Source organism: Lissotriton helveticus, chromosome 2_1, assembly GCF_964261635.1.
Source record: "Lissotriton helveticus chromosome 2_1, aLisHel1.1, whole genome shotgun sequence".
Classification (NCBI taxonomy): Eukaryota; Metazoa; Chordata; class Amphibia; order Caudata; family Salamandridae; genus Lissotriton; species Lissotriton helveticus.
Window position 1 is genome coordinate 1,962,045,337 of NC_136059.1, and position 27,572 is coordinate 1,962,072,908.

Sequence of the window (27,572 nt, forward strand, 5' to 3'; positions counted from 1 at the left end):
GGTATCCCCAAATGTCTCCAAAAGGTAGCATCAGTTCCTCTATGTGCTGTCTCTCAAAACCAATGGGTGGACATTTACATTTTTGGGCATAAACTGTTCACAGCTGCCAATTTTAAAAGAATGTTTTTTTTTTGCTGGATGGGCACTTTACTATTCCGCCCAATATTTAAACACATGTTTTCCTGGCGTTTTAAATATGTGTTTCAGATGTACCCTTGAAAACGCAGGGTGATTGGCCACATGTTTATTTTGCCTGTTTAGGCCTTCCAATTGTTTTGGCAACAGATATTTATCTATGTATCTTAAAGAATATCTAAAAAGGTGGTACCAGGTTTACTAGTAGCACTTTTGGAGATGTTGTCCAATAATGAAGTTTACATGAGAACTGAACAAACGTCTATCATCTTGGCAATTTCGATCACCTATTTTACAATGCTGGAAGAATCCTAGATGCCTATCATTGGGCTAATGGCAAATTAAAATTTGTAAGGTATGGCAATTAGAGTACATGTATTCCAAGAGGAATAACCAAACCATTACATTTGAGCAACTGTGGTGCTATTTCCTGCTGAGCCTGGGGGTTGGGGGGGGGGATATATAAGAAAAGAGGGATCCATCCATCTTGAGATCTTTTAAAAAGGTACTTGTTAACACATGGCCTTCTGCACTTTATAGGTATTATTGCACTATGTCTGATGGCAATGTGCACTCTAAAGAATTTGTTCTGACCATGCTGATAAACTTTTCACTGCATATTTGAGTAGACTGGGTTTGAATGTTTTAGCATTCCCCTAATTTGCACATTTTTACTTTGCACTTTAAATATGTACGATTTACAGTTCTCGAAATTCATAGGGAGTATCGTACTTTATTAATATGCTTTTCATTTGACTCTATGACAGCACATGTATATGAATCTATATTTCTTTTTTTTAAATTATTTTTATTAACTTTGCTCATGATATCATACATTGCACGACAGTGTTCATATGGCATGTAATAGAACAACATTTCACCATACAGTATAAAGCTGTAATAGACATATGTTGGACTGGTTACACTTATACACCAGGCCCAGATCCGCCCCTCGTAGCCCGGTATTTCTGACAAGGCCCCCATACCTTCTTCCATTTCTTTGTGCAGCCCCAGAACTTATACATGGTTTCTTCGGCTCTCTGGTACCAATCTAGATCACGCTGCCATTGGTCCCACTGTGGGGGCGCCTGCGACCCCCTAGCTGCTGGCTATGTTGCGTTTTGCTACTCCGGCTACCATTGCTAACCATATCTTGTGATGTCTGGACGAATCTGTGGCTCCTTTGATCATGAGTAATAGCCACTTGGGCTCCACCGGGAGCGGTGAACTCACTACTGCTGCTATCGTGTTTGCTATTTTAGTCCAGAAGGGCACTAGCTCTGGGCATTCCTATAGGATACGATAGAATATGCCTTCCCTCCGGCAACCCATTGCACAGAGGGGGGATAGGCTTTTTCCCCAGGCGAATAGGTGAGTTTGAGGATAATACACTCGATGCAGGATTTTTAATTGCTTCAGACGGAACCTAGCACGAATTGCAATTTTGCGGGGGCTCTGCAGGGCATCCTGTCAATCCTCACCTTCTAGGGCACCAATGCCTCCCTCCCGCAGGGACACTAGTGGATCTGGCATGTTATTCATAAGCTTGCAATAGGTGTGGAAGTGGGTTTCGAATCTGTATTTCTTGACGTTAGATTTGTAGCAAGTATACTTTTTAGCTATTCTAGACCTATTTGTTTTACTCATGGTGTCTGCATAATTGTTGCGCTTTATTGAAATACTATTTTGCACTATTCATGATTGCACTTGTTCATTTTGCACATTAGATATGTATTATTTACAGTTCTCAAAAACTATGACAGTACATATATATATATTTCTTGTGCTTTGATTTTAAGCAAGTGTACCCAGACTTTGCATCTATTCGAGATCTGTTTGTTTTACTCATAGAACAGAATAAGAGAACCAACTGACAAATCTTTAATCAAACAGCAATTATATAATTGCTGTTTGATTAAAGATTTGTCAGTTGGTTCTCTTATTCTGATTGGTGTGAGATTTTCAAAAGACTACATACGAATAGTATCTATAATTGTTTTTTAATTCCCTGCTAACCTGCATCTAATATATTGTTTGTTAATTGACTGCTTGTGATAACTTTGCTATTGTCTTTTAAAATACCACCTATTAAAAAAAAAACTAAGCCTTTGAAAGATTTGAATTTCTTTTTTAGAAACTGTTCAGATAATGATGTCTTGAATGGCAGTGTTTGTTAACAAATGTAACCATCCCAAATCTCCAAACCGATGGTCTCAACTTGTCATAGGGCATTTTTCAATACCTATTGTGAGCAGTGGATATAACCACTTTATGTTTTTTTTTCTTAAAGGGCCAGCACCATTTGGCTCCAGCTGGGTGAAACACTATTGCATGTACAGGAAAGAGACCAAGAAATTCACCATGGTTCCATTTGAACACAGGTCGGGAGGGAAAATTGTGAGTCCATTTTCTTACATTCGTTAAAGCTATGTATTTGTAATAGATATGTTTTCTAATGTTTGCTGTATAGAAATTTATCTTCCTCCTTCTGCCCCTTTCTGTGTTTTAAAGCAGCTGTTCTTAACTTTTGGTTTGTGAAGACTATTAAGGGGGCCTGTGACTGCTTAGAAAATTAAAACATATTGACAGACTAATAAAGTGTACATAAATAAGGAAGCAAAATGTAAAATTGAAAAATGTAAAAAATGTGGCGGAATTTAAAATTGGAAGTAAAAAAAAAAGTTGGTATTTGTAGATTGATTTGTGGGACAGTGCAGGTGCATTCAAACAGATGATGGATTGCCTTAATTGAATTTAGAAAAAAGCCTACCTTCCGATTAAAATATATATGTTATTAGGTCGAGCCTGGGCAGCGCATGCGCTGCTCTACGAGGCATGCTGTATTCGAGTTTGCAGTTGAAGCTCCTCCTACTCTCCGCCCATATTTTTACTTGGCTCGTGTCATTGTCCGTTGTAAATGCCAGCTATTAATTCGTTAATAGGAATGTTAGTCCCTCTTTAGTACCGCCTTGTTTTCATTTGTAACCTCCTATGAGGACTGGCCCTTTTACTTCGGTTGTTACACGGTATGTCGTATTTTGTCTGTAAACGCTATTTTCTTGAATGAGTTTCTCCTACTGCAGGCACAACATGCTTTCCTGCAACATTCAGGGCACCATGCCGGCTTTCACTTTCCAAGCAACCCGGCACAAAGGTGGCCTCTTCTTTGAAATGAAATGCATCTCACATTTACAAGAGTTTCAGCTATTGGCATTGTAAATGACTACGCCTTTTGTGTGTGTGAAAATTATCAAAGCAGATAAATAAAAGACATAGTCATTTACAATGCCAATAGCTTACACTCTCGCAAATACGAAACCTATTGCATTGCCAATGCTTGTTTTAATTTTCTTTGTGAATTAAATGAAATAGTTCATTATTTGTGTATTGTTTTGTGGTTCAAATCATCGAAATTTCTTAGGCCACAGCCCCCGGGCACCAATAATGATTCAGTGGGGGTCCCCGGATCCCAATATTTATTCAGTGGGGATCCACATAAGTCAAAAAGTTGAGAACCACTGTTCTAAAGAATACTGTTTGTGATACAAAACGTTATTTCATGGTTCAATGGTTTTGAGTTACATTGATTTATTTTTCTTCATTTGACTCTTAATTTAATGAAGTAATCTTCACAATGTTCACCGTTATACCAATATTTATTTTTCAAAAGTGTATTGAATTGAGCTTATCTCAAAAGTTGGAGATTATGTGTGCGCGACACGACTAAAGCGTAGTTAAACACAGAAAAAAATCATCCATTATGGGATCTTGTTGAGATGATAACTTTATTGTAATACATTTGGTAATCCCTGTATAAATGCACAGCTCTAAGTTCTAATCAGCTACTAGTGACTTACTCAGTTACCCAGAACTCGACTGTTATAAGTATTAGAGTCAAGTTCTGATGTCACAATACCTGCTGCCACAGCCAGCAGCCGAGGTGAAAGGCAGGTCAGGTCACGGAGCATAATTGAAGCAGCTGTCTAAAATATAGATACAACAAGCATTTACAATGCAATGGTCTCGGCATTATTAAAGGTAGAGCTATTGGCATTGCTCATGACATTTTTTTTCTTTTTTAAAACAAATAAATGGTATTGTCATTTACAATGGCAATAGGTGAGCATTAGAGGGTAGTAGAGAGTATTCGCGGACACAGAGCCACACACACAGACAGAGCTGTGCACACACACACAGAGAGCCTCTCACACACAGACAGAGCCGCGCACACACAGACAGAGCCGCACACACAGACAGAGCCGCACACACAGACAGAGCCGCGCACACACAGACAGAGCCGCGCACACACAGACAGAGCCGCGCACACACAGACAGAGCCGCGCACACACAGACAGAGCCGCGCACACACAGACAGAGCCGCGCACACACAGACAGAGCCGCGCACACACAGACAGAGCCGCGCACACACAGACAGAGCCACGCACACACACAGACAGAGCCACGCACACACACAGACAGAGCCACGCACACACACAGACAGAGCCACGCACACACACAGACAGAGCCACGCACACACACAGAAAGAGCCACGCACACACACAGACAGAGCCACGCACACACACAGACAGAGCCACGCACACACACAGACAGAGCCACGCACACACACACAGACAGAGCCACACACACAGACAGAGCCACGCACACACACACAGACAGAGCCACGCACACACACACAGACAGAGCCACGCACACACACACAGACAGAGCCACGCACACACACAGACAGAGCCACGCACACACACAGACAGAGCCACGCACACAGAGGCCCTGCTGGCTTATTTACTCTTCTGAGGTTACAGTGCCCAAAGTGTGTACATAAACCCCGACTTCCCAATGTCCTGCTGGTTTACTTATTTTTCTGGTACCTCCAAAGCTTGTGCATCCCTCGTGCCCTCCAGTCTAGCGAGGGTACCTCCAAGGTTTGTGCTTCTCTCCTACCCTCCGAGCCTGGCGAGGGTGCCCACCGAGTCGACAGGGTAGATTCGATGGGTTTCGTATACAGTCTGTGTCGTCGTGGTACTGACGCCGAAACGTTGTTTGAAGTGTACTGAGCTGCATAGAGGGCGCATCCTTGTACCCCTTCACCTGTACGCCTCACCCCTGAGGTTGTTTCCTCTGTGGTTAATTAACCATGTGGCAGGGAGGGGCCTCAGCCATGCACCCCTGACTCTGAGGAGCTCTGTTCCTTGAGGTCAGACCGAGCCCGAACTCCACGTCTTGGGCAGGTTTGAGGGAGCCGGTCCCCAAGTCCACGCATGTGGTGGTGCCATATAGTGCTTAATGCACCTGATGAGACCGAAGTACTCCGAATGCCTCGAGTTACAAGACCTCATGTACAGAGTGTGCAAGGGACTAGGTTGCGGTGTTGGGGAGGTGCACTAGTGTGAAAAGTGAGGCTAGGCGCAGGCACCGATGCCGGCTTTTAATGTCTATTTATAGCATATGGCAGACTCGAGGGGCGCTCGTTGGGTTGGAGGCCCTGGCTCCATGTCGAGCTTGCGATGTCATAAACCATAGCTGCAGATCCACAGAGTAACATGCTGTCTGTTTCCGTAGCATAAACCATAGCTGTAGATCCACTGAGTAACATGCTGGCTGTTTCCATAGCATAAACCATAACTGTAGATCCACAGAGTAACTAACATACTGTCTGTTTCGATATCATAAACCATAGCTGCAGATCCACAGAGTAACATGCTGTCTGTTTCCGTTGCATAAACCATACTGCAGATGCAGAGTAACATGCTGTCTATTTCCGTAGCATAAACCATAGCTGCAGATCCACAGACTTACATGCTGGCTGTTTCCATATCATAAACCATAGCTGCAGATCCACAGGGTAACTTGCTGTTTCATATCATAAACCATAGCTGCAGATCCACAGACTAACATGCTGTCTGTTTCCGTATCATAAACCATAGCTACAGATCCACCAATATGAACCCCCTGTAACCCATCCTGGAGATTGATGTATGCCCTTTCCAGGGCTCTTTAAGCTGCCCCTTGAGGAGCCTGGCTGTTGGTTTTCGCACTGCAGTGGTGTTGGGGGGTTTGCTTTCCTTGTGTATGTGCTCTGATGGGGACTCATTCGTGTTCGCTGTGCCCCTTGTGTAATGTTCGCTACTGTTGAGTTGTCTTTTACGGCACCTTAGGTGTTCCTTTGTACCTTCTCTTGTTCTGTTGCCACAAACGTGTGCAGGTGGGAGTCCGGCATGCAAGCCGGTCTCAGTGGGTGGTTTGTGGCATGTGAGCGGGCGGCGCCCGGTCCTTTGACTGCTCTTCTGCTGGAACGTCTCGCATTTGCTTCCATTGTTTTATGGCCCCCTGCGCATTACTCGTGCCCTCGACCGGGTAGAGGTGGGGGTACTGCGCATCTGACCCCTCACCTCAGACCCCATGCGTTCATGGTTTCATGTCTGTAACCCCGAGCTCCGCCTGGGGTCTTCTGCTGTTTGGGGAAGCTGGCGTGGGGTGCCGACACTTCCACGGGGTGCATGGGGAATTGTAATGTACCAAATGACGCGAACAGGAAACTAAACTATTTTCGGTAGAGAAAGTAGTTGAAAAACTGAAGCCTTGAACTGGGGTGAAAGAGGAGCGCACGCTTGTCCTCGGGGCACGGGTCTGTAGGGCTATACTTGGGCTGCCCACTCTGATTGGTGACACAAGCTGGGGTCTGTGCCTTTGGTACGTACTGGGTGACACCAGCGGCTTCAGCAGAAACCGGGGGTGGGGAGCAGTTATACTCATAGTTCAGGAGCACTGGTCCCGGGGCCTCACTCCGTGCCACTGTGCAGGCCTTATCGACCAGCCCAGTCGGTGCGGGTGGTTCCGGGCATGGGGGACATGCTCGAGCAGAGAAGCTGCGCTCTCGCATTGGTGTTGTGCATCTATTTCCCAGTAATTAATACAAATGGATGCATACATGGAGCCCGTCTCCCCTGCCTCTGAGGGCGGAGGTGTGCAAAGATGAATCTGTGTGCTCAGTGTCTGTGCATTGCTCCGTCAAACAATTTTGATTTTTTTTTTCACATTCTGGAACTTCTTCCTTGACCTCTCCTTGCTGCTCAAAATCTACATCACGTGGGAGCTGGTGCAAGAATTGTTCAGACCGTAAAGTACATGTTTTGAACATCAGTACATGTTTTAAACTGTTCGAGGCTTTTGTTGTTTCTGGTGTAAGGAAGGTTTTAATATGTATTCCCTCTCGTGTGCGCGCCCAGTACATGACCACTGCTCCAGTTTAATGCCACAAACGCAGTGCCAGTCAGACGCCCCCCCTCCCTCGAGTTTGGGGGAGGGGGCTCGTGCCTTGTCAGATACTCATGGCAGTGTTTTCCTGCCGCACCGATGTGCCTTTCACTGTTGCCTCACCGTGGATCCCCCCTCCGACTTGGGGTTTCGGGGTGCACTCTCCATTGCTCTACGGTAGCAATGTCGGGCATGCCTCTTCGTATATTTTAAAGAGGTGTCTCTCTTACATCAGTGGCCGCTATCCTGAAGAAGATGCCAGGAGGAGCCTTGCAGCGCTGCTTTGCTGCTGGAATATTTGGGGGGGGGCACAGAGTGAGGGAAAGCACATCCGCCTTTCTCAGAGGTCAAGAAGAAATGCCTCAGAGAAAGGCACCGTCATTTTGGGATTTGGGGGTGTGTTTTTAGGTTTGAGTGACGGGTGACATCACTGTGAGAAAGAACGCAAAAAACACGCCCGCGAATCCGAAAAAGACGGGGCTTGGACCGAGTGACGCCCCTCTCCTCCAATGGCTGGCCAGCATTTACTAGGCCAGCGAATGGAGAAGAGCAGCGGGTTCCAAGCCCCTCTAAGAAACATAAAATCTTCAGGCTCCGCCCACTGTTTACAGCAGTGCGACGGAGTCCTCGACCTAAAAACACAAGCATTAGGAATGCATTAGGGCTCGGGTTTGTTTAAGTTAGAGATAATGGCATTGTAAATGACAATGTGTTTTAGGCACTCTGCACTCTCAATCTGCACTCTGAACTCTCAATCTGCACTCTGCACTACCACTCTGCACTACCAATCTGCACTCTGCATTCTCAATCTGCACTCTGCACTACCACTCTGCACTACCAATCTGCACTCTGCACTCTCAATCTGCACTCTGCACTACCACTCTGCACTCTCAATCTGCACTCTGCACTACCATTCTGCACTACCAATCTGCACTCTGCACTACCACTCTGCACTACCAATCTGCACTACCACTCTGCACTACCAATCTGCACTCTGCACTCCCACTCTGCACTACCAATCTGCACTCTGCACTCCCACTCTGCACTCTGCACTACCACTCTGCACTACCACTCTGCACTACCACTCTGCACTACCACTCTGCACTACCACTCTGCACTACCACTCTGCACTACCACTCTGCACTACCACTCTACACTACCGCTCTGCACTACCACTCTGCGCTCTGCACTACCACTCTGCGCTCTGCACTACCACTCTGCGCTCTGCACTACCACTCTGCACTCTGCACTACCACTCTGCACTCTCAATCTGCGCTACCACTCTGCACTCTGCACTACCACTCTGCACTCTCAATCTGCGCTACCACTCTGCGCTCTGCGCTACCACTCTGCGCTCTGCACTACCACTCTGCGCTCTGCACTACCACTTTGCGCTCTGCACTACCACTCTGCACTACCACTCTGCACTACCACTCTGCACTACCAAGCTGCACTCTGCACTCTCAAGCTGCACTCTGCACTCTCAAGCTGCACTCTACCACTCTGCACTACCAAGCTGCACTACCAAGCTGCACTCTGCACTCTCAAGCTGCACTCTACCACTCTGCACTACCACTCTGCACTACCACTCTGCACTACCACTCTGCACTACCACTCTGCACTACCACTCTGCACTACCACTCTGCACTCTCAATCTGCACTCTGCACTCTGCACTCTGCACTCTGCACTCTGCACTCTGCACTCTGCACTCTGCACTCTGCACTCTGCACTCTGCACTCTGCACTCTGCACTCTGCACTCTGCACTCTGCACTCTGCACTCTGCACTCTGCACTCTGCACTCTGCACTCTGCACTCTGCACTCTCAATCTGCACTCTGCACTCTGCACTACCACTCTGCACTCTCAATCTGCGCTACCACTCTGCACTCTGCACTACCACTCTGCACTCTCAATCTGCACTCTCAATCTGCACTCTGCACTCTCAATCTGCACTCTCAATCTGCACTCTGCACTCTCAATCTGCACTCTGCACTCTCAATCTGCACTCTGCACTCTCAATCTGCGCTACCACTCTGCACTCTGCACTACCACTCTGCACTCCCACTCTGCACTCCCACTCTGCACTACCACTCTGCACTACCACTCTGCACTACCACTCTGCACTACCACTCTGCACTACCACTCTGCACTCTGCACTACCACTCTGCACTCTCAATCTGCGCTACCACTCTGCACTCTGCACTACCACTCTGCACTCTCTATCTGCGCTACCACTCTGCACTACCACTCTGCACTCTCAATCTGCGCTACCACTCTGCACTCTGTACTACCACTCTGCGCTACCACTCTGCACTACCACTCTGCACTACCACTCTGCACTCTGCACTACCACTCTGCACTCTGCACTAGCACTCTGCACTCTGCACTACCACTCTGCACTACCACTCTGCACTACCACTCTGCACTACCACTCTGCACTACCACTCTGCACTACCACTCTGCACTACCACTCTGCACTCTGCACTACCAATCTGCACTCTGCACTCTCAATCTGCACTCTGCACTCTCAATCTGCACTCTGCACTCTCAATCTGCACTCTGCACTCTCAATCTGCACTCTGCACTCTCACTCTGCACTACCACTCTGCACTCTGCACTACCACTCTGCACTCTGCACTACCACTCTGCACTCTGCACTACCACTCTGCACTACCACTCTGCACTCTGCACTACCACTCTGCACTACCACTCTGCACTACCACTCTGCACTACCACTCTGCACTACCACTCTGCACTACCACTCTGCACTACCACTCTGCACTACCACTCTGCACTACCACTCTGCACTCTGCACTACCACTCTGCACTCTGCACTACCACTCTGCACTCTGCACTACCACTCTGCACTCTGCACTACCACTCTGCACTACCACTCTGCACTCTGCACTACCACTCTGCACTACCACTCTGCACTAGCACTCTGCACTACCACTCTGCACTACCACTCTGCACTACCACTCTGCACTCTGCACTACCACTCTGCACTCTGCACTACCACTCTGCACTCTGCACTACCACTCTGCACTCTGCACTACCACTCTGCACTCTGCACTACCACTCTGCACTCTGCACTACCACTATGCACTCTGCACTACCACTCTGCACTCTGCACTACCACTCTGCACTCTGCACTACCACTCTGCACTACCACTCTGCACTACCACTCTGCACTACCACTCTGCACTACCACTCTGCACTACCACTCTGCACTCCCAATCTGCACTCTGCACTACCACTACCACTCTGCACTACCACTCTGCACTCTGCACTACCAATCTGCACTCTGCACTACCACTCTGCACTCTGCACTACCAATCTGCACTCTGCACTACCACTACCACTCTGCACTACCACTCTGCACTACCACTCTGCACTACCACTCTGCACTCTGCACTACCACTCTGCACTCTGCACTACCACTCTGCACTACCACTCTGCACTCTGCACTACCACTCTGCACTACCACTCTGCACTCTGCACTACCACTCTGCACTCTGCACTACCACTCTGCACTCTGCACTACCACTCTGCACTCTGCACTACCACTATGCACTCTGCACTACCACTCTGCACTACCACTCTGCACTCTGCACTACCACTCTGCACTACCACTCTGCACTACCACTCTGCACTACCACTCTGCACTACCACTCTGCACTACCACTCTGCACTCCCAATCTGCACTCTGCACTACCACTACCACTCTGCACTACCACTCTGCACTCTGCACTACCAATCTGCACTCTGCACTACCACTCTGCACTCTGCACTACCAATCTGCACTCTGCACTACCACTACCACTCTGCACTACCACTCTGCACTCTGCACTACCACTCTGCACTACCACTCTGCACTACCACTCTGCACTACCACTCTGCACTACCACTCTGCACTACCACTCTGCACTACCACTCTGCACTACCACTCTGCACTACCACTCTGCACTACCACTCTGCACTCTGCACTACCACTCTGCACTACCACTCTGCACTGCCACTCTGCACTACCACTCTGCACTACCACTCTGCACTACCACTCTGCACTACCACTCTGCACTACCACTCTGCACTACCACTCTGCACTACCACTCTGCACTCTGCACTACCACTCTGCACTCTGCACTACCACTCTGCACTCTGCACTACCACTCTGCACTCTGCACTACCACTCTGCACTGCCACTCTGCACTCTGCACTGCCACTCTGCACTCTGCACTGCCACTCTGCACTCTGCACTACCACTCTGCACTCTGCACTACCACTCTGCACTCCCAATCTGCACTCTTCACTACCACTCTGCACTACCACTCTGCACTACCACTACCACTCTGCACTACCACTCTGCACTCTGCACTACCACTCTGCACTCTGCGCTACCACTCTGCACTACCACTCTGCACTACCACTCTGCACTACCACTCTGCACTACCACTCTGCACTACCACTCTGCACTACCACTCTGCACTACCACTCTGCACTACCACTCTGCACTCTGCACTACCAATCTGCACTCTGCACTACCAATCTGCACTCTGCACTACCACTACCACTCGCACTCTGCACTCTGCACTCTGCACTCTGCACGCTGCACTACCACTCTGCACGCTGCACTACCACTCTGCACTCTGCACTACCACTCTGCACTCTGCACTACCACTCTGCACTCTGCACTACCACTCTGCACTCTGCACTACCACTCTGCACTCTGCACTACCACTCTGCACTCTGCACTCTGCACTACCACTCTGCACTACCACTCTGCACTACCACTCTGCACTCTCAAACTGCACTCTGCACTACCACTCTGCACTCTGCACTACCACTCTGCACTACCACTCTGCACTCTGCACTACCACTCTGCACTACCACTCTGCACTCTGCACTACCACTCTGCACTACCACTCTGCACTCTGCACTACCACTCTGCACTACCACTCTGCACTACCACTCTGCACTACCACTCTGCACTACCACTCTGCACTCTGCACTACCACTCTGCACTACCACTCTGCACTCTGCACTACCACTCTGCACTACCACTCTGCACTACCACTCTGCACTACCACTCTGCACTACCACTCTGCACTCTGCACTACCACTCTGCACTACCACTCTGCACTACCACTCTGCACTACCACTCTGCACTACCACTCTGCACTCTGCACTACCACTCTGCACTCTGCACTACCACTCTGTACTCTGCACTCTGCACTACCACTCTGCACTCTGCACTACCACTCTGCACTCTGCACTACCACTCTGCACTCTCTGCACTACCACTCTGCACTACCACTCTGCACTCTGCACTACCACTCTGCACTACCACTCAGTCAGTCAATTATCTTTATTCGATTATTAAAAGTCATAAAAGAGCGAGCAATAATACATGATAACATTTCATCAGTACACGTAAAAATATAGATCTATATTTTGTTAAAAAACCCTAAAATCACATTATACAGAATAAATTACATTGGTGTTAAAAAGAGTAAAATCGGTAAAATATAAAAGATAAACATTAATCTGGGACAAGGTGCCTAATTCTAGAACAGTACTTATTTGTACGTACACCTGCGACCAAAAAACTAGCAACATGAAATGCTACTTTTAAGTTAGGAAGAAGTTGCAGGAACATCATGGCTGGTTTTACCTGCGTAAAACCCAAATTGCACAGTATAGGCAGCAAATATTTTTTCCTGATCTCTTTATAATGAGCGCAGAACAAGATAAAATGAGTCGTGTCCTGGGTAGAAAAATAATCGCAATCACATGGTTCAGCATTTTCAGGTCTAATCCACTTTTTAAAATTGCCCAGAATGAAGGGAATCAGGTCAAGACGAAATCTCGTTAGGAGGAAACAATGGTATGGATTATTTACCAAAAAAAGATATGGTTCCATACCTGGGACAGATGTTAACGTACAATGTTTCCTAACCGTAGATTTATTTAACTCTGTGGCTTCCCTCTCCAAAACATAATAGTTTGTCAGGAGATCTTTCACTGTTTTTATGTCTTCCTGATTTATCAAATGTGGAGAAGAAAAAAGTTCGGTTCGGCCAGCTAAAGTTAACTGCGTCTGAACGTATTTTAACCACGGAATATTGTGTGCTCTGTCCAGGGCTAAACAATCTTTAAGGATGTTATGATTTAAAGAAAGCTCCTGGTTGAGCCAAATTTTCAACCATCCAATAACTGGGGCTAATTTTAAAATGTCGGTAATGTAGCCCAGTCCAAGCTCTGTATGTATTATATATGTAGAAGTCGATTGAGGGACAGAAAGCAGGGTTCTCAAGAATTTATTTTCTACTTTCTGGATTTTGTCGTATTCATGATTAGTATACCCCCAAATAACAGAGCCGTATTGAGCAACCGACAAACATTTAGCTTTGTAGACCTTTATAATGCTTTCCATGGCACGGGCTCCAAGTTTTTTAGCAAAACCAAGCAACCCAGCAGCCGCTCTTGCTACTGCGTTGCTTTTAGCCAAAAGCTGGGGGCCCCACGTGCCCTTTTCATCAAAGGTCACTCCTAAGTAAGGAAAGGATGGGACTCTCCTAACCTCTTTCCCAGCACAAAAAAATGTTTTAGACTTTCTTTTCCTGCCTGCGACTCCTGCAATCATTACATGGGATTTTTCTACATTGGTTTTCATGTCCAACGAGGACATGAAATCCCCAAAGGATAAAAGGAGTTTGTTTAATGCCACTCCAGAGCGTGCTAAGAGGACAGCATCATCCGCGTACAGGAGGACAGGTATCTTTATCTCACCTGCACGCGGGATGTCGATGTGGGAATCTGCCAGGACTGCCTCGAGGTCATTTATATAAAGAGTAAAGAAGAGAGGGGCAAGAATACATCCTTGTCTAACCCCCCTCTCTGACTTAAAATGACAAGTACATCTTCCTTCCCTAGTCACTCTGACCGAGGTCTTAAGATCTCTATGTAACTTCGGCCAGATAGCCCACCAAGGGAGCATCAATGCCCATGGACAAAAGGACCCCCCCCACAGCTTAGCCCTGTTAACCAGGTCAAAAGCTGAGGAGAGGTCCATAAAGGCCATGTACAGGGAGCCCCCCTTAGCAATTACGTATTTGTTTATGATCAGTTCTAAATTTAAACACTGATCTAAAGTTCCTCTTTTGGCTCTAAAACCATATTGTGCATTTGATAGGGCACCCTTTCCTTCTAAGAGCTGAGTCAGTCTTCCTAAAAGGACTCTCCCCAGGATTTTAACACTAGAATCAATGAGGGAGATTGGCCTATAACAGGCCGGATCTGTTCTCTGTCCTTTTTTAAAAATCGGTATTATGGTAGACTTAGACCAGCTAATGGGAAAAATAAAATCTCTTGTAGCATTAAAAATATTAGTGAGAATTTTGGCACTTAATTCAGGGGCACTCTTAAAGAAATCTGCGGGAACCCCGTAGGGGCCCGGTGCCTTTTTAGAGTGTGTGTCACTGATCGCTTTTTTTACCTCCTCTATACTAAAAGGGGGGATGATAGCTACTACTTGTGTAGATTGTATACCACAACCTGGAGTGTTATCAGGGCAGCTATAGATATTACTGAAATGTGTAACCCACTGTTAATCGGGTATGGTGCAATCTGCTCTCTGCTTCTCTAAACCCACAAAATATGGATGGTTTATTATCGCCCAAAATCTAGAACTATCTCTCTGTATATCAGGCGACAATAAATCGTTCCAGGCCTCCTTTTTAATCTCGGATTTCCTCATCCTGATAGCATAGTTATATTTTTTTCTTAGTAATGCTATCTGTTCTTTGTCTCTTGGTTTGTTTTTTAAAGCCTTCAAGAGGATTGAGTGAGCCTTGGAACAATCTGAATCAAACCATTTTGGGCCCCTATGTGTATGGGGCTTTTTCTTTACAGTCAGGTCTAAATTAACCTGGCGGCAGATAACGTTAAACGCTTCTATCAAAGTGGTAACAGAATTATTATTATCCAAGCAGATTGCAACCTCCCCCTCCACTTTAGCCAGGGTATCCTGTATAAAGGTAATTGGGGTTACTTGGTCCCATTTCAGTCTGCGATTCTGATCTCCCAGGACTAAATCAGTCACACATGAAACTTCAATCTCTCTCTTTCCCAAAACTCCCTGAGATACAATCTCTAAAATTACTGGGTTATGGTCACTAAAAACTGAAGTTTCTACCTTGTAATTAAACACTTCAGACAAAATACTGGACGATAAAAAAATATAATCCACAATTGTACCGGTGTTGTTACCCACGTATGTTGGTAACCTCAAGCATGTGTTACTACTATAAAATTCACAAAGATTAAAAATTGCTAAGAGTGATTCCAAAGCCTCTCCACGTGGTGAGTGTTCAAAATGCGGGGTGGGGAGGTAGGGGGGAAAATCCTCATATTCCACGCGGCAATCCATATTACATGGGTGAATAGTATAGTCTCCCATGAGAATCACATCAAAACCATGAACACTATTCTCACTGTGGGTGGACAGGAAATCCTCTAGAGTTACCAAATGCTCGTTCAAGATTTGACTGACAGGAGAATTATAAAAATTAACAAATAATATAGGCTGTGAGTTTTGTGTAGTTAGTTCAACCGCTAGGATATTTGTTGAGTTGGTTTTAATCTGTCTTGGCTTTCCTTGAATATCTAGGGAAATATATATAGCCAAGCCCCCCTTTGCCCTTCCAGAGTTACTAGGTACTGCAGGTATAAAGAAATGGGAAAAGCCGTCTAGAACAAGTCTGTCTGACGTTTCCCAAGTTTCTTGAAAGGCAAGAATGTCATTGGATCTCACTATCTCCAGCCAGTTCTTATCGTTGAATTTAGATCTGATACCAGCAACATTCCAGCTCATAATTCTGCAGGCCCTATTACCTGTAAGTTTTGGATCTAAAGGCCTGAAAACAGGCAGTGGACCCTCATCATTAGTATCTTTTCTGAGAGAGAGTCAGTCGTTTTGATCCATGAAGGATAATGGGGCATAGCGATTAAACAATTGAAGAGGTTCTACGAAAGAATTATGCTGTGGTAGAAGGGGATAATGGGCCACTGCATTATGCCTTATATCCTGCCCCCGTCTAGGATTAGAGTCCCAAATTCTATCCCACCCTGGTGCAGGAGTCCTTGGATGAGTGACGTTCTGTTGCTCCCCATAAAAAAACTTCAGAGTTAAAGGAACAACAGTGCCCTGTCTGCGTTGAGGAGGGAATAAGTTAGCGAGTATGTTAGGAAGGACGTCTTGATTTGAGAGGCTCACTGCCACACAGTCCCCTTTAAACTTTTTCGTCCGGTTTCCCAGCCAGGGGACCCTGGTTGCTGACTTAATTACATTTGCCAATTGGTATTTTCCCCCTGGAGCTAACCGCATATTACTGGTTAGCCAGTGCAGAGCCTTGCTTGTAAGGGAGGTAGGGCTTTCCACTGTTCCCCCTTCCAAAGTTGGAACGTTCGCTAACACGAGAACCACTGGTGTGGCTTCGACTAAAAATTGTAGGGGGTCCGTAGAGTGAGCAATTACTGGGGGTAAGCTGACAGAGGGATTATTATCTGTTGGGATGTTAACTAAAAGAGGGCCCTCAATAGTAGTGGTCAATGATGTTAGTTGTTGGGGCGGTAAATTCTCAACAGACGGCTGAATCCCTGAGCCATCACTTACATCCTCGCTAACCGCATTTCCCCCTGTATTATTGCTCAAGTTTGTAACTATCGTGGTAATGTTTTCTACCCCACCTGCAACCTTGGTGTGAAGACCACCCAATCTTTTAATCTCTGCTTGCAATTTATCGATTTTTGATATTAAGGGTTTTACAATGGCATTAATTTTTAACTCAAGAAAGTCAGCAATCCTTTCAAAAAAAGCGTCCTCGAAAGTGTGGTTTTGTTTATCCTCCACAATATTTACTTGCTTTGTCTTTGGGGTAGTAGCCCTCTTCCTTCTTATCCCCGGACGTGGTCCGCCCAGCTTAGGTGGATTTTTAGTGCATAATCGTCTTGGCCTTGTTGCGCGCCCTTTAGATGTCTGCTCATCAGATGAAACTCGTGCCTGTTTCTCCTGGTCAGAGTCAATGTCAATGTCACTTTCGGCCTCTATATTGGAAACCTCAGAGGCCGGTACTACATTGCCAGGTGCGCTACTTGATCCTTCAAAAATAGGGCCACTAATTATGCTCTCCTGATTGGCTTCCTGCAAAATAGTGTCATCAATCAAAATAGATGCAGTCGGGGACAGACAACGAAGGTCTGGGGATTCGCTTAACCCCAGAGAATTTCTCCTCTGTGTGTTTATTTTTTTCACGGTCTGGACAAGGTAATTGTCAAGAGTGTTTTGTGGGGCTTCCTTCGATTTCGTAGACATGTTTACAGTATACTTGCAGCCTTAGATTTTAAACTAAATACATAGCTAATAGGAAACTTTTAGGACTGTGAGTCTTACTTGCAAAGATGAATCCTGCAGTGTTTCTGGCCCTGCCCCTGCCTCCTCGTGCCGATGAGGGCCGTAGAGGGCCCGCCCTTTGCCCGGGCTTAGCCCCGGGCGTCCCGCTCGCGTCCCGCGAGGCGGGTTCCTGTGGCGCTTATGTGCGCCTCCCTGGCGCCCTCGCGGTGTCACAAAGCGCGCCGCCGCGTAGGCTGCCGGGAATTGTGGTCCCGGAGCTGCGGCGCGTGTACTCTGCAGGAAAGTGACTCTCGGCGGTGGCTGCGTGCTTCAGAGTGCCTGGCGGTGGCTGCGGCGTCTGGCAGGTAAGTAGGCAAGTTCCCCCCGCTCTGCCGGTTCCTGTGGCGCTTATGTGCGCCTCCCTGGCGCCCTCGCGGTGTCACAAAGCGCGCCGCCGCGTAGGCTGCCGGGAATTGTGGTCCCGAAGCGGCGGCGCGTGTACTCTGCAGGAAAGTGACTCTCGGCGGTGGCGGCGTGCTTCAGAGTGCCTGGCGGTGGCTGCGGCGTCTGGCAGGTAAGTAGGCAAGTTCCCCCCGCTCCGCCGGTTTCTGTGGCGCTTATGTGCGCCTCCCTGGCGCCCTCGCGGTGTCACAAAGCGCGCCGCCACGTAGGCTGCCGGGAATTGTGGTCCCGGAGCGGCGGCGCGTGTACTCTGCAGGAAAGTGACTCTCGGCGGTGGCGGCGTGCTTCAGAGTGCCTGGCGGTGGCTGCGGCGTCTGGCAGGTAAGTAGGCAAGTTCCCCCCGCTCCGCCGGTTCCTGTGGCGCTTATGTGCGCCTCCCTGGCGCCCTCGCGGTGTCACAAAGCGCGCCGCCGCGTAGGCTGCCGGGAATTGTGGTCCCGGAGCGGCGGCGCGTGTACTCTGCAGGAAAGTGACTCTCGGCGGTGGCGGCGTGCTTCAGAGTGCCTGGCGGTGGCTGCGGCGTCTGGCAGGTAAGTAGGCAAGTTCCCCCCGCTCCGCCGGTTCCTGTGGCGCTTATGTGCGCCTCCCTGGCGCCCTCGCGGTGTCACAAAGCGCGCCGCCACGTAGGCTGCCGGGAATTGTGGTCCCGGAGCGGCGGCACGTTTACTCTGCAGGAAAGTGACTCTCGGCGGTGGCGGCGTGCTTCAGAGTGCCTGGCGGTGGCTGCGGCGTCTGGCAGGTAAGTAGGCAAGTTCCCCCCGCTCCGCCGGTTCCTGTGGCGCTTATGTGCGCCACCCTGGCGCCCTCGCGGTGTCACAAAGCGCGCCGCCGCGTAGGCTGCCGGGAACTATGGTCCCGGAGCGGCGGCGCGTGTACTCTGCAGGAAAGTGACTCTCGGCGGTGGCGGCGTGCTTCAGAGTGCCTGGCGGTGGCTGCGGCGTCTGGCAGGTAAGTAGGCAAGTTCCCTGCACTACCACTCTGCACTCTGCACTACCACTCTGCACTCCCAATCTGCACTCTGCACTACCACTTTGCACTCTGCACTACCACTCTGCACTCTGCACTACCAATCTGCACTCTGCACTACCACTACCACTCTGCACTACCACTCTGCACTCTGCACTACCAATCTGCACTCTGCACTACCTCTACCACTCTGCACTACCACTCTGCACTACCACTCTGCACTCTGCACTACCACTCTGCACTCTGCACTACCACTCTGCACTCTGCACTACCACTCTGCACTCTGCACTACCACTCTGCACTCTGCACTACCACTCTGCACTCTGCACTACCACTTTGCACTCTGCACTACCACTCTGCACTACCACTCTGCACTCCCAATCTGCACTCTGCACTACCACTCTGCACTCTGCACTACCACTCTGCACTCTGCACTACCACTCTGCACTCTGCACTACCAATCTGCACTCTGCACTACCACTACCACTCTGCACTACCGCTCTGCACTCTGCACTACCACTCTGCACTACCACTCTGCACTACCACTCTGCACTACCACTCTGCACTACCACTCTGTACTACCAATCTGCACTCTGCACTACCAATCTGCACTCTGCACTACCAATCTGCACTCTGCACTACCACTCTGCACTACCAATCTGCACTCTGCACTACCAATCGCGCTCTGCACTACCACTTGCACTCTCAGTCTGCACTCTGCACTACCACTCTGCACTCTGCACTACCACTCTGCACTCTGCACTACCACTCTGCACTCTGCACTACCACTCTGCACTACCAATCTGCACTCTGCACTACCAGTCTGCACTACCACTACCACTCTGCACTACCACTCTGCACTACCACTCTGCACTACCACTCTGCACTACCACTCTGCACTACCACTCTGCACTACCACTCTGCACTACCACTCTGCACTACCACTCTGCACTACCACTCTGCACTCTGCACTCTGCACTACCACTCTGCACTCTGCCCTACCACTCTGCACTCTCAATCTGCACTCTGCACTCTCAATCTGCACTCTGCACTCTCAATCTGCACTCTGCACTCCCAATCTGCACTCTGCACTCTCAATCTGCGCTATCACTCTGCACTACCACTCTGCACTACCACTCTGCACTACCACTCTGCACTACCACTCTGCACTACCACTCTGCACTACCACTCTGCACTACCACTCTGCACTACCACTCTGCACTCTGCACTACCACTCTGCACTCTGCACTACCACTCTGCACTCTGCACTACCACTCTGCACTACCACTCTGCACTCTGCACTACCACTCTGCACTACCACTCTGCACTCTGCACTACCACTCTGCACTCTGCACTACCACTCTGCACTCTGCACTACCACTCTGCACTCTGCACTACCACTCTGCACTCTGCACTACCACTCGCACTCTCAATCTGCACTCTGCACTCTGCACCACCACTCTGCACTCTGCACTACCACTCTGCACTCTGCACTAGCACTCTGCACTACCACTCTGCACTCTGCACTCTGCACTACCACTCTGCACTACCAATCTGCACTCTGCACTACCAGTCTGCACTACCACTACCACTCTGCACTACCACTCTGCACTACCACTCTGCACTACCACTCTGCACTACCACTCTGCACTACCACTCTGCACTACCACTCTGCACTACCACTCTGCACTCTGCACTACCACTCTGCACTACCACTCTGCACTCTGCACTACCACTATGCACTCTGCACTACCACTCTGCACTCTCAATCTGCACTCTGCACTCTCAATCTGCACTCTGCACTCTCAATCTGCACTCTGCACTCTCAATCTGCACTCTGCACTCCCAATCTGCACTCTGCACTCCCAATCTGCACTCTGCACTCTCAATCTGCACTCTCAATCTGCGCTATCACTCTGCACTCTGCACTACCACTCTGCACTACCACTCTGCACTACCACTCTGCACTACCACTCTGCACTACCACTCTGCACTACCACTCTGCACTACCACTCTGCACTACCACTCTGCACTACCACTCTGCACTACCACTCTGCACTACCACTCTGCACTCTGCACTCTGCACTCTGCACTCTACACTCTACACTCTACACTCTGCACTCTACACTCTCAATCTGCACTCTGCAGTACCACTCTGCACTCTCAATCTGCGCTACCACTCTGCACTCTGCACTACCACTCTGCACTCTCAATCTGCGCTACCACTCTGCACTCTGCACTACCACTCTGCGCTACCACTCTGCGCTACCACTCTGCGCTACCACTCTGCGCTACCACTCTGCGCTACCACTCTGCACTACCACTCTGCACTACCACTCTGCACTACCACTCTGCACTACCACTCTGCACTACCACTCTGCACTACCACTCTGCACTACCACTCTGCACTCTGCACAACCACTCTGCACTCTGCTCTACCAATCTGCACTCTGCACTACCAATCTGCACTCTGCACTACCAATCTGCACTCTGCACTCTGCACTCTCAATCTGCACTCTGCACTACCACTCTGCACTACCACTCTGCACTACCACTCTGCACTCTAAAACTGCACTCTGCACTCTCAAACTGCACTCTGCACTCTCAAACTGCACTCTGCACTACCACTCTGCACTCTGCACTCTGCACTCTGCACTCTGCACTACCACTCTGCACTACCACTCTGCACTACCACTCTGCACTACCACTCTGCACTACCACTCTGCACTACCACTCTGCACTACCACGCTGCACTACCACGCTGCACTACCACGCTGCACTACCACTCTACACTACCACTCTGCACTACCACTCTGCACTCTGCACTACCACTCTGCACTCTGCACTACCACTCTGCACTCTGCACTACCACTCTGCACTCTGCACTACCACTCTGTACTCTGTACTCTGCACTACCACTCTGCACTACCACTCTGCACTCTGCACTACCACTCTGCACTAGCACTCTGCACTAGCACTCTGCACTAGCACTCTGCACTAGCACTCTGCACTACCACTCTGCACTACCACTCTGCACTCTGAACTACCACTCTGCACTCTGCACTACCACTCTGCACTCTGCACTACCACTCTGCACTCTGCACTACCACTCTGCACTCTGCACTACCACTCTGCACTCTGCACTACCACTCTGCACTCTGCACTACCACTCTGCACTCTGCACTACCACTCTGCACTACCACTCTGCACTCCCAATCTGCACTCTGCACTACCACTCTGCACTCTGCACTACCACTCTGCACTCTGCACTCTGCACTACCACTACCACTCTGCACTACCACTACCACTCTGCACTACCACTCTGCACTCTGCACTACCACTCTGCACTCTGCACTACCACTCTGCACTCTGCACTACCACTCTGCACTCTGCACTACCACTCTGCACTACCACTCTGCACTCTGCACTACCACTCTGCACTACCACTCTGCACTCTGCAATACCACTCTGCACTCTGCAATACCACTCTGCACTCTGCAATACCACTCTGCACTCTGCACTACCACTCTGCACTCTGCACTACCACTCTGCACTACCAATATGCACTCTGCACTACCACTCTGCACTACCACTCTGCACTACCACTCTGCACTACCACTCTGCACTACCACTCTGCACTACCACTCTGCACTACCACTCTGCACTACCACTCTGCACTACCACTCTGCACTACCACTCTGCACTACCACTCTGCACTACCACTCTGCACTACCACTCTGCACTTGCACTCTGCACTACCACTTTGCACTCTGCACTACCACTTTGCACTACCACTCTGCACTCTGCACTACCACTCTGCACTCTGCACTACCACTCTGCACTACCAATCTGCACTCTGCACTACCAATCTGCACTCTGCACTACCAATCTGCACTCTGCACTACCACTCTGCACTCTGCACTACCAATCTGCACTCTGCACTACCAATCTGCACTACCAATCTGCACTCTGCACTACCAATCTGCACTCTGCACTACCACTCTGCACTACCAATCTGCACTCTGCACTACCAATCTGCACTCTGCACTACCACTCTGCGCTACCACTCTGCACTCTGCACTACCACTCTGCACTACCACTCTGCACTCTGCACTACCACTCTGCGCTCTGCACTACCACTCTGCACTCTGCACTACCACTCTGCACTCTGCACTCTCAACCTGCACTCTGCACTACCACTCGCACTCTCAATCTGCACTCTGCACTACCACTCTGCACTACCACTCTGTACTCTGCACTACCACTCTGCACTCTGCACTACCACTCTGCACTACCGCTCTGCACTACCACTCTGCACTACCACTCTGCACTCTGCACTACCACTCTGCACTACCAATCTGCACTCGCCACCAGACACGGCAGACTCGTGGAAAATTAATGAAGTGACCTAGAGGGTGAGGATGGGATACTCCGCTACCATCGAGTTCGTAGAAGAACAAGATTACATACGAAAAACAAGCAGCACAGAAAGCATCACTTTCGCGATAGCAATTGTTTAAACAAGCAGCACAGAAAGAGATCACTTTCGCGATCGCAATTGTTTAAAAAAAACAGATCTGATGCATGTGATTCTCTACATTGCTGGCCGGCTGTTCATGCGCGCACACAGAGCTGAAGGGAAAAAAAACACAGCAGTGCACACGCTCCCAGCACCATCTGCCTTCATTTACCGGCACCTCGGACAGCTGGTAATTGAGGATTTATGTATTCTTCTGCGCGTGTCCGAGCACTTTATGCAGGAAGTGGACATTGACAAATTCCTAAGGCCTATGGCGTGCTGCCTTACTTAAACACAGCCTTGCCTGGACCAATTACCATGCACATGGCAAAATACCACACGCAAAAACCGCGCGCTTTCTGGAATGTATCCTACAGAAGTCTGGAAGCCCCAATAGGATCGGAACTCCTCCCACTGCTGACGCAGTGGCGGAGGCCTCGCCCTAAAAAGGACCTGGGGGTTTGAAACACAGAGGAGGCAAATGTACTCAAAAGACTATACAGATTATTTAGTCGTCAACGTACCAATTCAAATAACTAAGTAGTCTGAATTATAAAGTTTACTAATCCAACGCACATGACCACCAGCAAAAGTAGGTGAGACCCAAGATCCAGAGATGAATTATCATCAAAATCTTGTTAGTGATCTTATTTTCTCATCTGGTCATCCACAATGCAGGACCAAAGTGTCTCTAGATCATAGAGACTTTATCGGAACCAGCTTGCAGGACTGGGGTGTGTCTCTAGATCATAGAGACTTTATCGGAACCAGCTTGCAGGACTGGGGTCAAACCCACAATCACTCGCTGACCATGCATGGGATCACTAAATGGAACCAGATGCAGTGCAAAGTGTGAAAGTGTAGGGAAAGTGAAGTTAAAAAGGAATAGAGAACTCACAGTTAAACAACTTTAATGGCTGTAAGCCTCTTTCTGTTTAAAAACCAGAACAGCGCAACAACGCAGTATAAAAAAAATGACTGCTTAGGGGCCGACATGTTTCTGCCAAATAGGGGAAATTACTCCCTTGGCTTTCTTCAGGGCCTCTGTTCTTAAAAACATTTGCTACTGCTAGTACAACATATACTTAAAGTAATTAAGAAAACAAATACAGTGACATCTTAAAGGATATATTCCTATTCCTCCATTTCAGCTGGTGTATCAATCACCTAAAACAAAAATGCAAAGTGTTATAAATACATTGGATATTCAGCAATATAAATCTGTTTGGAAAAGGACCACAACAGTTCCTTACTCACCCTTCTTGACAGGGGAAATTACCTCACCTCACCTGGACCAAACTCAGAGTAAGGGAGGCCACGCTCTAGAGATAAAAGAAGAAGGGGATACCTCAAGTCAGACAAGAAACAGGAATTATTCCTTTCTGTCTAACAGGAGTCCCTAATAAGTGTTCTATCTTAGAGGAACATTCTCTACTCCATCCCCCAACTTAGCTCACCCACAGGCTCTATAACTACAAAGTGTGGAAAGTAGTGCCTAAAGATATCACTCTAGGGACATAGGCTCATATCTAAAAAAAAAAAATGGAAACCACGACTTCGTGGCTCCACTCACCTCTCCGCCGTTGCCCCGAGCTATGTCTGAGGTTGGGGGAGGCAACGATCGAAGAACGAGAACGTCATATGTAGGTGCCACTCCTCTTTAGACATCCTATCATGGCGGAGAGCGCCGCGTATGTTGAAAAGCACTAAAAGGTTAGCACTAATTCAGGCGATTTACTATGTGTAGGCTCAATAGATAAGTTACGAAAACAAACGCGGCCGGTAGAGAAGATATCTCTCGGCTCCGCGTAATATCGCTGTTTGTGTGTTTACTCGCGTGTTATCGCGAGATCTACCTTTAACTACCATAACGTGGGAAATGTAGTCCACCGCAAAGATGTCTCGCATATTTTTTGGCGTGTTCTCGCGAGGTCACTGTATGACTACAAAAACATGGGAAGTGTAGTCCAATGTAGTTACGGTTTTAATAGACATATATCCGTACCTAGATCGTAATACTATAAGGCAAAAATACAGCTGTATTGAACTCAGTGTGTGTGTTTATTTATTCATCTTTTATAATCTATATACTACAATCTACTTCAGCCCGACAAAAGGGGAAAGCACGAGCCAGTTCAGTGCTATAGTGTCATTTGAGCAAATACGAATTGTAGTTTGTATACTTGGATTCTGTCTTTTTCAGCTAATAAATCAACCATGAGGGACGTAAAACTAATTTGCATGGTGATGGACATGCACTCTTGCGCTGATTGCCATAACTGCAATGATGTCTGGATCCCTAATGCGGAATGTTGTTGTTGGTTCATTCATGTGTGCCATGACGTAGGCCTATCTCACAAATTGTGGTCTATATAGACCAGGGCGGGGGTGCAAAATCGCTACCCTCATAGTGGTGAAAGGCTCCTGCTTTTGCCAGAAGCGAAACGGCACACAAGCGGTGGTGGCAGCATACTATATAGTGATCAGTAGGCGTCAACTGGTCCTTTTTACCTGTATCACTGGAGTGAGGCCCACAGGCTCACTCATTTAAAGTTAAGCTATTGTGCTCTTAAGTCACCCTTGGCCTTCAGTGGTTCTGTATGTAGTGCTGCGCAGTGCGTTAGTGGTATATATGTGTTGGGTGTATGTGTGCCTGTAAATGGTGCAATGCATAGATAATTCAGTGCATGTATATTATATGCATTTGCTTGGTGTATGTGTGCCTGGGCACCCCCGTGCCTCGGAGTGGTAGAATACATGGGTGTGACTGTGTTGTATTTTGAGAAACCCAGGGTCAATGGAGAAACATGAGAGAGGAGGTAGAGTACAGATCTTCAAATTGTGGGGCGCGCCCCCCTGGATGTCCGTGACAGCATTCACAGGCCGACGCAGATGTGCCAGCAAGGACTTGTAAATCGAAGAAGGCCTGGAGGTTGTTGAGCTATTGTGCTCTTAAGTCAGGCCGACGCAGATGTGCCAGCAAGGTCTTGTAAATCGAAGAAGGCCTGGAGGTTGTTGAGCTATTGTGCTCTTAAGTCACCCTTGGCCTTCAGTGGTTCTGTATGTAGTGCTGCGCAGTGTGTTAGTGGTATATATGTGTTGGGTGTATGTGTGCCTGTAAATGGTGCAAAGCACAGATAATACAGTGCATGTAAATTATATGCATGTGCTTGGTGTATGTGTGCCTGGGCACCCCCGTAGCTAGGGGGGTGCGGGAGGGGCGGACCGCCCCAGGCGGCACTGTTTTGGGGGTGGCAGCCTGCGGCACTGGTGGCCCGTTGCGGCCGCGGCTTTTATAATTTATTTGGGGTCACTCACTGCCTGACACTTTGTCAGTCAGTGTCCCCTGTCCCCAAATAAATTATAAAGGTCGTGGCCGCAACGGGCCACCAGTGCCGCGCGCGCACCGAGCGGCCCCGTTTGTAGTGCAAGCAAGCTCACTTGCTTGCAACTGTTCCTCACTCACGCACGCACACGCACACGCACGTACGCTGCACGCACCGCCACCTAGTATAGCGGTGGTAGTGTGGCGCGTGCGCGAGTCGCGAATGGTTCACCGAGATCAGTAAATGCAATCTCCTGTGCAATGCCAACCTCCCGCGCACTGCCGGGCGGCATGCATTGCTGCCTCTTCTAGCACCCTGCCCCTCGTGCGCGGTAGGAGCGGGGCCGGTCTGACGCCTTTGACTCGGCATCTTGACGGCAATGAGGGAATGCTGCTAGTGATAGAGGGGGTGTTGGTATCTCCTCTGCCCCAGTCCTGCAAGACGTCCAGGTGAATCGGAGGCCAAACAACTTTTCTGTCAAGTTGAACTTCCTCTCACTCC

General features: G+C 48.7%; 1 protein-coding gene across 2 annotated transcripts in view; it reads left to right on the forward strand.

Moving 5' to 3' along the window:
- ARHGAP10 (Rho GTPase activating protein 10) overlaps window positions 1-27,572 on the forward strand; it is a 998,059-nt gene that overhangs the window by 450,424 nt on the left and 520,063 nt on the right. For both annotated transcript variants that reach the window (XM_078676901.1, XM_078676902.1), the window contains exon 9: window positions 2,426-2,532. In XM_078676901.1, the coding sequence (XP_078533027.1) occupies window positions 2,426-2,532 (107 nt within the window). The remainder of the gene's footprint in view (window positions 1-2,425; window positions 2,533-27,572) is intronic.